This window comes from Rattus norvegicus, chromosome 4 (assembly GCF_036323735.1).
Source record: "Rattus norvegicus strain BN/NHsdMcwi chromosome 4, GRCr8, whole genome shotgun sequence".
Lineage (NCBI taxonomy): Eukaryota > Metazoa > Chordata > Mammalia > Rodentia > Muridae > Rattus > Rattus norvegicus.
In genome coordinates, this window is record NC_086022.1 from 100471567 (window position 1) to 100485931 (window position 14365).

A 14365-nucleotide genomic window follows, 5' to 3' on the forward strand; every position below is an offset into this window, starting at 1 on the left:
CCTTTAGGAATTCTTGTCTTCATGTAAATTTTACTCTAACCAAGAACCTGCCTAAAGGGACTAGTGGATTTTACAACCTTCTTTGTCTTCTATAATATAAGACTGGCAATATATTTTACAATTAATAATTGCCCTTCCATTTGAGTAGATCTATTAGAAATGTTTATATGTTTGGTAAAATAATTTTTACCTGTAAATTTTTATTTTAGCACCAATTCTTTTTTTTAAGCTTTTACTAAACAAGTGTAGTAACCAAGTACTCCTCTTGCTTGCCATCCTAACCAGCATGAACTGTCACTTAAGTTTTTGATCTTAGGCATTCTGACCAGTGCAAGATGAAATATCAGGGTTACTTTCATTTGCATTTCCTTGATGACTAAGAACCCTGATCATTTCATTAAGTGCTTTTCAAGTATTCAGGATTCCTCTGTTGAGAATTCTTTTTATCTCTGTACCCAAGATTTAAATTGGGTAGCTTGGTTTATTGGTGTCAACATCTTTAGTTCTTTATATTTTCTGGACATTCTGTGTTTGATGTCAGGTTTGTGAAGATATTTTCCCAACCTGTAGATTGCTGTTTTGTTCTACTGATAGTGTTCTTTGCTTTTCAAAAGCTTTACAATTGAATGAATTTTAATTTAGTCCAAACTTGTCCAACCACTCTGGTAATCAATATGATTATTTTGCACAAAATCAGAAACAGTTCTGCTAGAAGATCCAGCTGTACAATTCCAGGGCATGCACCCAATATATGCTCCACCATACCACAGGGGCATGTGCTGCACTATGTTCATAGAAGCTTTAAGTGTATTAGAACGAAACTGGAAACAGTAAAGATGGCCCACAACCAAAGAATGGATACAGAAACTGTGGTTCATTTATGAAACAGAATTCTAGCCAGCTATTAAATACAAGGACATCATGAATTTTGAAGGCAAATGAATGGAACTAGAAAATGTTTTCCTGAGTGAGGTAAACCAGGATCAAAAGGACAGGCATGACGGAGCCTAGCATTACTGCCTTTTGAGAGGCTCCACCCAGCAGCAGCAGACAAAAGCAGATGCAGAGAGTCTCAGCAAAACACTGAACATAGCACAGGGAGACTTTTGAAAGAGTTTGGGGAGGGATTGACTGACCTTCAGGGAAGTCATAAGAACTCCAAAAGAAGACCAACAGAGTAAAATAATCTAACTTGGGAACTCTCATAAACTGAACCAGTAACCAAAGAGCCTGAATGGCTAGAACCCTGCTCACCTGCAGCAGATGTTCAGCTTAGTCTACATGCGGTTTCCCCAACAACTGGAATGGGAACATTCCCTAAATTGGTGTCAACTTGTGTATTCTGTTTCCATAATTGTGCTACCTTGTCTGGTCTCAATAGGAGAGGATATGCCTACTGCTGCAGAGACTTAATGTATGAGAATAGGGTGATAAATGGAAGGAATGGAATAGAAGAGAATGAGAGGGGGGCTGTGTGTCCGAATGACCAGGACAGGGAACAGTGATCTGGATGTAAAGTGAACAAACAAAAAAACAAACAAAAATGGAACAAATTTATGTCCAGATTTTTCAACAAAAAGACAATTCCACATAATTTTTGCCTTTAAATGCTTTTAAAGCACACACACACGCACTCACACACACACACACACACACACACACACACACAAACGTGTGTGTGTATTGTCTTCATCTAAACACAGAATGAACCTCCATGAGATACAAATAATTCATTTTTAAATGTATGATCAAAGTCTTCCCAATCTGTTTGAATTATGACAAAATAAGACCCTGAATTTGGTGGAAGCTTTAGGCTACATGTGTAAAATGTCAGCTTCTATATTTACGGTTTGTCAATATTCCACAAAACATACTTTTTGATAAATTGGTTTTAATGCTTCACCATCTAATTCACACTCATGTAAAAAAATAAAAGTCTTCTAATCCTTTGAGTTCTAGCTCTCACACTCACCTAAATTATAATAGAATTTTGTTCATGTAGCTGATGAGGTTGGATATTCTGCTTCATATCCAAATCCCAACAATGAGTGTCCTTTCATCAGGAACCAAGAATTATAGTCCCTGACAGTATTTAAACAATCTAGCAGTTGTGCTTTAAATATAGCTCTACATTGTTTTAATTATGCAAAAGTCAGCATATAATATTGTCATACCCAATTTTTGCCTAATTTTTCTTGCTTACATCTTTGGGCAGGGTTTCTATAATCTTTCATTGGAGGGTCTTCAGGTCGCTTTTCACATGCCACTTGTGAATTTTCTCCTGTCAAAGCAGGAGATTACCTGGGAATGAATGGCTCTAAAAGGAATGAGGTAGAGACCACAGTGTACCTAACGCTGTGTTGTACTTATTACTATATCCCAACCTGTGGTTTCTACAAAGCTTCTAAAATTTTAGTTCCAAAATAAAAAGCACACAAAGCTTTTATATTTACAAAAAAGCATTAAACAGTACAAAAGCTTGGCAGCTGCCTACCCTCTATGCTGTTAGAATTTATTTTCCTACCTATAAACCTGAGGTATTACATTCTGTGTTTCCTACGGGCTGCTCTTAACTGGCCATCCACAGGGTCACGTTTTCTTTATTTCTAAACCATGGGGCTTCTTCTTCTTCTTCTTACTGGTACTTCTCTCCAATTGTTCACCACAGAACACCTTAAGCCCACCTATGTCTCTTCTGCACAGGTATTGAGTATTGGCATCTTCTTTTAACTCTCAGAAATAATTTGGGACAAAGTCATTTAGCATCTTTCTCCAAACTCTCTTCTCATTGGGGTAACCAGATTTAGATTCAATATTATCATTGAAATAAAGTAGCATCAGACCAACTAACTGCTATGCTGCACACAGTTTACATTAGATTCTGGTATATATTGTATTCACAGATTCAATTATGGAGGAGGCAATCCAAACCAGGCAGTTTGAATTCAGAAAATCATGATTAGAAACACAAGATTAGACAAAACTTGAATAAATAAATGTTTGTGAGCAAATACTAAATGTTGACATAGCAGCTCCTTGAAAACTTACTCAGGGTGAATTAATTTAAAGACCATTATCTGGCATATATTTACAGATTATATCTTAGGGAAGCATGAAAACAAGGCAGAAGACAATATGCAGATTGAGGGTACACTAGGGGCAGATACTCTCTGTGCTCTTAGAATTTTCTTCCGCAAGACTCAGCATATCCTTTCACAAAAAGTGAATTCATTTCCCATGTTCCAAAAGAAAAAAAGGTTTAACAAACATGAGGCAGTGAAAGGAGGGACTAGTGAACTGATGGTAGGAAACATTAGGTAAATATATCCTTGAGCCAAACACAGTATCCATCAACTCACTCTGGCTCAATAGGGAAGAAGCACACCAGAATAGGGAAGGTTATCTGTATAAGGAGAAGTGATAGCAGGACAGTGTGTTTGTCACAAGGAGGCAAAGTGGGTGTGGTGAGATACAATTTAGAAATATTAGCACATTTTTCACTGATCTAAAAAATTCTACAATGACTTTGTTTGTTTTTATTGCACTTGTACACCATTCTGTGTATTAATGGGAATGGAGCAAAGAAAAAATGATTCAGCAATGAAAAGAGCCTGTGAACTTCTTATACTTTTGAGACTGTGCTGTTGTAGATGACTAGGTCTTAATGAGATAGTAGCAAGGAAAGCATTATCCAGAGTTATTCAAAATCCCATGCTACTTGCAGGGCTCAAGATAAATTTTTTCCTCTTTAGAAAACTATGCACCAAATTTATTTTCTGAGACAACTGAAGATGCTTATTTAGGATTAGTTATTCAGATTATCCAATATGTAGCTGTTTTCAATCTTGACAACGTGCTCCTGATTTGTGTGTGCCCTAGCCTAGTCCTGAACCATGAGTATTTCTTCACAGGTGGGTCACACCCTCAGAAGAATCATATCTGAAAGTTAAATAATATGTTGATACATAGAAGGAAAAGATTACATGTTGACTGCCATTTTTGACATTCTCAAAATAAATCAAATAGACAAGTCAATTTGGGTTCCTGCAACAATCATAATTGCATTATATAAAAATCCAAACCCTACAAAGGATATCACATTGTAGAAGAATACATACTTCAGCTGTCATGGAGTGGGTGGTAGAGCTTCCAATTTTTCTTGTGTGATGGCAATGGTCTCGAAACGCTGTAGTTCTTTGAGCAAGCAGCTCCTCTCAGTGAAGTGCAGGCTGTAGATGAAGTCTTGTGTGCCCTGAACTGTGTTCAGTGCTTCCCTGGGCTCCTTTGGATGAGTTCCCAGAATCCAAGAAGTAGGAATGTACAGGCTTTTTTAACAATTTTATGGTAAATATAATCCCTCTATCAGCACCTGATTGAAACATTCTAAGACCCCAAGTATATCAACATGTTCAATCCAGGTTTCAATCCACGGAGTTAATTATAATATTTAGGGGGATACACCATCCCCTTGTTTTAGAATTAGATCCTTCACAATGGGAATCTGGGACATGCATATTAGCAGGAGGGGAGGTGTTATAAGTCAAAACAACATAGTGTATTAGGTGATAAAATTTTTAAGAACAGGGGAAAGGGGGCCAGGAAAGAAAGCTAGAGGGTGGCCCGTTGACAGCTGCTGGAACAGCCAGATCAGGTAACAAATAGCATTCAGTCACACAGCTAAATGAGGAAGCTTTCTTGGTATGAAAAGGCCATTGCAAAAATTAGTGCAAGCTATGTGCCTGTGAAACAGAAAGGCGAGCAGAGGGGTAGCTGGAGTCTGTTAACATCTGTCTCTCTGGAATTAGAGACACTCCCTTAAGGAGTACCTCCCTTCAGTGTCAGCTCAGTGGCTCTGCCTCTCAAGAGACCCAGCCTCCAAATGTCACTAGGCTTCCAGTAAGAACTAATAACAGAAGGATGGAGAGATGGTTACGACCTGGGTGCTAGATCCCAAGTGGCTGATAAAAGAATTGTATGATTCATCCGTTTTAGGGGGGAAGTTTCTGCTAGACTGTCAGACACTCCTGGCAACCTTGAGCCCAAAGACCAGGAGAAAATAGCATCTGAGCCTCTAGATTGTTGAAGTTAAGGCTCGCCCACGTGGGTGTGGACTGATTGAAGCCTCAGGTATCAGAGAGTAAGCTATAGTTAGAGATAACTGGCTATATGGACTCTTTCTGCTGCCATTCCTGAGGCAGGAGTCACAATTGAGTAGGGCTTCCTGCCTCTTATATCCAATAAAGAAATTGCTAACACTGAAATACTGACCTTTAATAGAACTACAGTCCTCCCAGGACTGCAGTAGTATTCCTTCACCAAGCTGTCTCACTGGTTTAAAAGCCCATGGAAAAGAAAAAAAATGATCCTGACCTTGGCCACAGCCTCCAGTTGGAGTACCTGAAGAGCCGCTGCCAAGGCTTTCTCCTTTTATCATCCTAGAGTAAAGTCTGTTCTGTCTGGCAAAACAAAGTTACTCACAGTCTGCTGCATACTTTTTCTGAAACTACTTTAGGGGCTCCCCTGCCCCCCAACCTGGGGCATTTTGAACACAGGCGCAGGAACTGACTGCTGTGGGGATAGGATCAGAGGTACTTTCTAGGTCAATGATGACTAACGGGGAAGGTTACTTAATGTTGGAGACCAACTCCTCTCTTGGAATAGGGCCAGCAGATAAAGCAGGCTCCCTGGCAGAACACAATTTCGCTCAAGCAAATTATTTCCAAGTTAAGCATCAAGAGGACCAATTTCAATTATTTGACAAGCAAAACAGTTTCATGATTTCAAACACAGTTGTCAGTCCATGATTTCAAACACAGTCGTCAGTCCAAGTACAAACCTGAAACAAAAGCCAAAAAGACACAACAATACCACAGAAAACAAACTAGACAAACAAGACCAAGAAAACGTATCCTATAAGTGATTTCCACAGATGTCTGATACCTTCAGTACCTGGCCCAAGCTGCAGCTTAACATTAGCGGCTTCTGGGATGAGGTGGACTATCAGATCCCACCTCCCAACGAGATACCAGAGTGTCCTCTAGGTTCCTTTCTCCTCCTAGAGCATCCTTTAGGACCTGTAGCCTGTGACAACTAGCATGTCTGCCTGTCACAGCTGTAAGCCCCTCATGGGACCTATAGCAACCACCAAGGGGACTCTAACCCCTCTCCAGGGGGGACTCAAACCTTTCAGACAGCAGATGCAGACAACACAAGACAACATGAAACAAAGACAAGACATGACACAGAGACAAAACAGAAAGTAACACAGTACACAAAACACAGATTTGTTCCCAGCTGATGCATCAAAATGTTGTAAGACCCCATAGTGGCCCTACCTCCGGAGCACCACCCACAGAGCACAGACTGACAAAGTGACCACTGCAATAGCATGAGGGTATAAGGTTTTTAATCCATGTACGTGGGGTTGCTAATCCATGCAGGGAGAGGCAACCTTGAAACCAAAAAGCACACACTTTTTATTCATTACAGAGGGCAGACTTCAGCAACAAGATTAGCCGATACATTAAATAATCACTAACTCTGTACTATCTTTTGTATCAATTGTTCCCTCCTGGGGGGAATATGGACAAACATTTCCTACAAAATCTAAGATTTTTTTTTTTTTAAATTTCTTGTAACCCTATTCTTCGAGTCCTGGGTGACTCCCTGAGTCCTGTCACAAAAGGTGACTGGAGAATGCTTGTCCCATCACTCACCACTGAGATCTGTGTTGTCCAGAAAGTGGGGGAGCAAAGGTTCCAAGGGGGAGCAAAAGCTCCTGGGTGGTAGCAAAAACTCTGAGGAGGAGCAAAGCCTCCAACAAACAAGGAAGACAGGCCTGCCTATTCACAGGGGACGACTTTCTCCTCCAGAAGACCTCCAAACAACCCCATGTTGAGCACCATTTGTACAGGAAGAGTCCGGGGGGGTACCTGCAAGAGAATGGGAGACTAGAGACACAAAGAAGGACGCTAAGACAAGAGTCTGATCAAAGCAACAATTTTATTTTTCCCCAACACTAAATTTATACGATAGCATGGGAAACAGGGGGAGGGGGGAAGTAAGAAACATTTACGTAGGACAAGGACACAATATTCGTGTGGTCAGGGAGTAGGCTGATGTTGACAGGTTGTCAGAAAGATCACAGGTTTGTCATATCTATTAGTCAGCAAGATGTTGGTTTTGCCTTTATCATATCATTCATCCTGACCACCAGATTTGTATTAGTCTTCTGCAGCTGGCTGGGGATTTTCCATGAACCCAGTCCTATTTAATTCTAACCATAATAATAACACCACTATTGGAGGGCTTCAAGGGCATTGCTCCCAACACATAAGGAATAAGCAATAAGTCCTCTAATAGGTGAACTTTTGAATCTATATTTAATATATTATCATCTTTCTTTCTTAACTGACTTCAAAAATTAGTCTTTTTTCTGATCAAATCCAGGGCTCATGTAGAACTGTATGACCTTAAATTTGCAGCAGAGTATGACATCGAATTTGACTATAGGAGTCATCTCCAGGCCTTGTTCATGCAATGTTCTTAACTATTTTTTAATACTAGGCAAAAAGTCCATCAATTATGATAAATCCCAGTAAAATATTTTCTTCTTCCTTAGTAACAAGAATTAGACTGCATCTATATGTGTATGTGTGTGTGTGTGTGTAAGGGTGTGTGTGTGCGTGTGTGTGTGTGTGTGTGTGTGTGCATGTGTGTATGTGTATGTGTGTGTTATGCATGTATTTATGTATGATAGCCTACACATTATTCTTCCTAATGGTTTTGCTGTACATTCACAGGAAGAAAAAGGCTCAGATTCTGTTCATTATTTTTCCAGAGCATATTACATTTACTATAAATGATTGTTCAGCTTTTTCCTGGGCCCAACAAGAACAAAGACTCAACTTTGTCTTAATTTTTGCAATCTCTCCAGCAGGGGGAGGATATAATACAGGTTTATCCATTAAAGATTACCAGACTGTGGACTGGTATCTAGTATCAATCACTGTAACAGTAGGAGCAAGAGAAGTTTCTAGTTAGTTTCCTGTTCACTTGTCATTCAGGATTTTCTCCTTGTCTTTACCTAATTCTGTGAGAATGATCTGGGCACATTTCTTCCCCATATTTAATCATGGGAGACTAGAGATCCTAGCAATTCTTTGTGTTGTAGATGTCAAAACACCTGTCCTAGAACAATGACCCTGAATAATTACCTTCCTTGGCAGAAGGGTAAGTGTAACACCTCTTTCATTTTCCATTCATCTATCATAGTACACTACAGTGTTGCTGAAACAGCTGGATTGTTTATCATTATAACCTGGAGAGAAGTTGCTTGTTGACATTTAGTAATTTTCAAAGTTAAAAATATAAAGGCCATGGGATGAAATCACATCAGCAAATATGGCAGGAAAAGTTTCCCCTAAATGACAGACATGGAGTTTGACTTCAACTCTGAACTCAACAGATCATCAAAGCATGTGAAAAGACAGACAAGGCTATTGAGAAGTCTTTTTTTTTCCATTTTTGGTGGGGTTTTTTTGTCTTGATTATTGCTAATGGTATTAATCTATGGAAATGATCTATTTCCCTCTATGTTTCAAATTATTTACTACCAACAGTGAAATAAAGTTACCAATTTGATGGATTCTATATATTTGAGAGTGTGATGTAATTGCTTAATGAAAACATACATATGTGAATAGATGCATGATAATGGTTAGGATCAGGTTATGCCTCATAATTTGTCTCTTCTGAAGACTCTTGGATGTACCCTTTATAGCAAGCACTATTAAAGATGTTTTAGTCACACTTTTCATCAATTTTCAGGTCAATTATTTTTAAAATAAATTGCAACACTTCTTCTTGACACTAATTTTGTCCCCAATATCATTTTCAGGCCCCTCATGGGTATCATCACCAGGGAAGATTTTTACATCCTACAGAATGATTACATATATATGCAAACTCTTTCCATTCAATGGATCATGGAAACTGATATGGAATCCACCATCGCTTTACTCCCAATTAGGATCTACTTGGTACCCATTATGGTATTTCCCTCTGTTTACCTTCTCACTTCACTTCTGTACATGCTTCTCTCACCAAAGAGATTGAATTCCTTTGTTCTGAAATTAAATTAAGATTCATCTCTTCTTAGTTTCCTGAGAAGGCATGATGCCCATAGCATATGCAAGTAGAACAATTGTACATTCAAACACATGAATGATATTTCTGACAGAAAACTAATTTTCTTAAAAGTCAATAAATTGTACTAATATGCAATAACTCAGATGCAATAATGAGAAGCCTCACATAAATATTGGGCTTAGATATAATTCCAGCCTAATCTAGGTAAAGGGCTCATAGGCATAGATGGAAGAAGAGACACCCTTGAATTTCTCTGGTCTTGATGTCAGTAGTACTTGGGTAGCTTCTCTGTCAAAAATAGTGTAAAATAAGTTTGTTTACCTGAAAAATTAATGTTATGAAAGCTCCTGCCCTTCTCCACAAACCTTGTCTTCCAGTATTATTCTATTATTCTTCTGGGAATGATTGCTATCAAAAGGATTCTTGCTGAGTTCCATGGGGAATTGTGTAGCTCAATCATGTGGATAGATCTACAACCTTTTCCATACACAAGGCTTGGGAACAACTTGGAAAAGTGGAGTTGAAACACTGTAAGAACCAAAAGATTGGAAAGTTTGCTCAGAGATTGTATCTCCTACTGTTATCAGAAGATATACCAGCAAAATCTCACCTAAATAACTGCCCAAAGGTGAGCTGAAAAAAGGAGAAAAGGAGGACACCTTTAAACTTGCCAAGCTGGATGGGATAAAACCAATATGCTTTCAGTTCTACACAACGAAGTATACACAACTGAATAAACCTAGGAGCAGGAGATGTCTTCCTCTCCAGGGGAGAGCACAACCAATTGATTGTCTGTACGATAATGATCAACCCTGAAAAAAATATGTATATATATATATATACATATACATTTATATATATCTGTGTGTGTGTAACATTATACTAACTCAATAGTTTATAGATAAAAATATGTGTGTATCTCTATCTGTGTTTGTGTGTGTGTGTGTGTGTGTGTGTGCGTGTGTGTGTGTGTAAGTACTTTTACTTATGCAGTAACAATTAATGGAAAAAGAGTTGATGAATTATAAGTAGAGGAAGAATGGATATTTGTGAGATTTTAGTGGGAAGAAATATAAAAGAATAAATTTATTTTTAAATTTCATTCTCACATATCAGCAGAAAAAAAAAAGATGAAGCCACACCACCTCAATAACCTTCACAGGTAAATATGAAATTGCCCTATAACCATTTATATACTGATTAAAACTGTATTGTAGGTGCCAGGCCCTGCTATGAGAGAAATAAAACAGAAAACCTTATAATGAATATGACAAAAATCAAAACAATATGCATGTCATAGACTGGTAATTTGTTATTTTGTTGCTGCTGCTACTGCTGCTACTGCTGCTGCTGCAGCTGCTGCTGCAGCTAACCAAAGAGGAGCACACTCTCTACAAATAAACCCAAATAAACCTGTGTTGGCTCTCTGATCTAAAACATAAAAGGACCACTGGCCTCTAACGAGTCACTGACTTGACAAGTGCCATGGTCATTCCTACCATTTGCTGATTTGCATGTGCTCAGAGGCCAGCCCACTGCTCAGTTGACGTCTTTATAGTCAGGTCCCACCCTGTGCTGGAGTCAGCTTCACACATGTTACACAGAAACATGAACGTGCCCACTCAACTCCTTGGGTTGCTGCTACTCTGGTTTACAGGTAAGGACGACTGAATAAACTGAAAATTTAAACAGATCAGTGTGGTAAGTGCTCCATGGATGGTCTCCATAAATCTGTCTTATACCAAGATGAATTGTTTGGGAATTCTTTTTCAATTTTCAATCTCAGGTGGTAAATGTGACATCCAGGTGACACAGTCTCCTGCCTCCCTGTCTGCATCTTCGGAAGAAATTGTCACCATCACATGCCAGGCAAGCCAGGACATTGGTAGTTCGTTATTATGGTATCAGCAGAAACCAGGGAAATCTCCTCAGCTCCTGATCTATAGTGCAACCATCTTGGCAGATGGGGTCCCATCAAGGTTCAGTGGCAGTAGATCTGGCACACAGTATTCTCTTAAGATCAGCAGACTACAGTTTGAAGATATTGGAACCTATTACTGTCTACAGGTTTCTAGTTCTCCTCCCACAGTGATTCAGGCCATGACATAAACCATCCAGGGAAGCAGAAGTGAGAGCCCACTCTACTGCAAATCAGCCAGAGACACCAGAAGAAGGATTTCTTCTGGTGTCTCTGGCTGCTGAGACTGTTTTGCTTAGGCTAAATTCAAAGGTAAATGTGATGCTTTTGCATGAGGATCAGAGTAATTTTCTTACCCTAATTTTTTCTTCCAAAAGATCCTTTAAATAGGGAATGCTTCTCTTGTTTCCCAAGAAAAAAATAACTTTATACACACACAAACACACACACACACACACACACACACACATACACACAGTGAAAGAGAGAGAGAGAAAGTGTCCTTGGTACCACCATCTAAGAATTTGCCAGGTATTTGACTTTGGGATAGGAGGGAAGAAGACCCAATATGAATACAGGTTAGGAATGTGTTCTTTGTGTCTCGATGAGTCTCCTTAAGACCCTGAATACAGTAACCTTTGGGCCTTTATTTATTATTTGTTTGTTCCTTACCTACTTTGTTTATGCCATGTTGACTACTTTGTTTATGCCTCAGGACTGACCATATTCTGTGTATGTACCTAGAATAATATAAAAGCAGACTGGAAAAAATTTAACCCTCTTCAACTTCAGTTTCAGAACTGTCAGAAGTCGTGTTATAGTGTTGTCCTTTGGCTTTTCTTTTCTTTTTTTTAATCCTCAAGACTCTGAGGAAAGAAATTGAAGAAGATCTCAGGAGATGGAAAGACCTCCCATGCTCATGGATTAGCAGGATTATTATAGTAAATATGGCCAATTTGCCAAAAGCAGTCTACAGATTCAATGCAATCCCCATCAAAATTCCAAGTCAATTCTTCATATAGAAAGAGAATTTTGCAATTTCATTTTGAAAAATATAAAACTCAGGATAGCAGAAATAGCCTCAACAAAACTTCTTCAAAGTTTAAAAGAACTTCTGGCTGAATCACCATGCCTGAGCTTAAGCAGTATTATAGAGCAATAGTGATAAAAACTATGGTTTTGGTACAGTCAAAGGCAGGTAGATCAGTGGAATAAAATTGAAGACCTAGAAATGAACACACAAAGCTATTGTCATTTGATCTTTTACAAAAAACTAAAATCATCCAATGGAAAAAAGATAGCATTTTCAACAAATGGTGCTGGTTCAATGGGAAGTGAGCATGTGGAAGAATGAAAATTGACCCATTCCTATTCCCCTGTACAAAGGTTAAGCCCAAGTAGATCAAGGACCTCCATGTCAATCCAGATACACTGAAACTAATAGGAGAAAATGTGGAACCGAATTTCAAACATATGATCACTGGGAAAATTTTACTGAACAAAACACCAATAACTTATGCTCTAAGATCAAGAATTGACCAATGGGACCTCATAAATCTGCAAAGCTTCTGTTAGACAAAGGACACTGCCATTAGGACAAAAAGGCAACCAACAGATTTGGAAAAGATCCTTACCAATCTTACATCTGATAGAGGGCTAATATCGAAAATAAAGAAAGAACTCAAGAAGCTAGACTCCAGAAAACCAAATAACCCTATTAAAAATAGGCTACAGAGCTAATAAAGAATTCTCAGCTAAGGAATATCATATGGCTGAGAAACACGTAAAGAAATGTTCAACATCCTTATTCATCAGGGAAATGCAAATCAAAACAGCCCTGAGATTCCACCTCACACCTGTCAAAATGGCTAAGATAAGACACTCACTGGACAGCAGATGCTGGTAAGGATATATATCTCTCCTGAGAGACACATCCAGAGCATGTCTAATCCAGGGCTCAATGCTAGCAGCAAACCCCAGAACTGAGAACAGGACCCCCTTGGGGGCGATTAGAGGAAGTATTGAGAGTTGAAGGAGCTTGCAACAACATAAGAACAACAATGCCAACCAACCAGAGCTTCCAGGGACTAAACCACTCCCTAAAGACTGTAAATGGACTGACCCAGAGCTCCAACTACATATGTAGCAAAGAATACCTTTGTTGGGGCACCAGTGGGAGGGGAAGCCCTTGTTCTTGCCAAGGTTGGACCCTCAGTGCAAAATTTGAAAATCTTCAGGAAATGGACAATTTCCTAGACAGATACCAGGTATCGAAGTTAAATCAGGAACAGATAAACCAGTTAAACAACCCCATAACTCCTAAGGAAATAGAAGCAGTCATTAAAGGTCTCCCAACCAAAAAGAGCCCAGGTCCAGACGGGTTTAGTGCAGAATTCTATCAAACCTTCATAGAAGACCTCATACCAATATTATCCAAACTATTCCACAAAATTGAAACAGATGGAGCACTACCGAATTCCTTCTACGAAGCCACAATTACTCTTATACCTAAACCACACAAAGACACAACAAAGAAAGAGAACTTCAGACCAATTTCCCTTATGAATATCGACGCAAAAATACTCAATAAAATTCTGGCAAACCAAATTCAAGAGCACATCAAAACAATCATCCACCATGATCAAGTAGTCTTCATCCCAGGCATGCAGGGATGGTTTAATATACGGAAAACCATCAACGTGATCCATTATATAAACAAACTGAAAGAACAGAACCACATGATCATTTCATTAGATGCTGAGAAAGCATTTGACAAAATTCAACACCCCTTCATGATAAAAGTCCTGGAAAGAATAGGAATTCAAGGCCCATACCTAAACATAGTAAAAGCCATATACAGCAAACCAGTTGCTAACATTAAACTAAATGGAGAGAAACTTGAAGCAATCCCACTAAAATCAGGGACTAGACAAGGCTGCCCACTCTCTCCCTACTTATTCAATATAGTTCTTGAAGTTCTAGCCAGAGCAATCAGACAACAAAAGGAGATCAAAGGGATACAGATCGGAAAAGAAGAGGTCAAAATATCACTATTTGCAGATGACATGATAGTATATTTAAGTGATCCCAAAAGTTCCACCAGAGAACTACTAAAGCTGATAAACAACTTCAGCAAAGTGGCTGGGTATAAAATTAACTCAAATAAATCAGTTGCCTTCCTCTATACAAAAGAGAAACAAGCCGAGAAAGAAATTAGGGAAACGACACCCTTCATAATAGACCCAAATAATATAAAGTACCTCGGTGTGACTTTAACCAAGCAAGTAAAAGATCTGT

General features: G+C 38.9%; 1 gene segment (V, D, J or C); it reads left to right on the top strand.

Moving 5' to 3' along the window:
• Nucleotides 1-10744: 10744 nt before the first annotated feature.
• LOC120102532 (immunoglobulin kappa chain variable 12-41-like) lies at nucleotides 10745-11259 on the top strand. The segment is given in 2 exon segments: nucleotides 10745-10807; nucleotides 10937-11259. Coding segments are annotated over 2 exon segments (372 nt in total).
• The last annotated feature ends 3106 nt before the right edge of the window (nucleotides 11260-14365 follow it).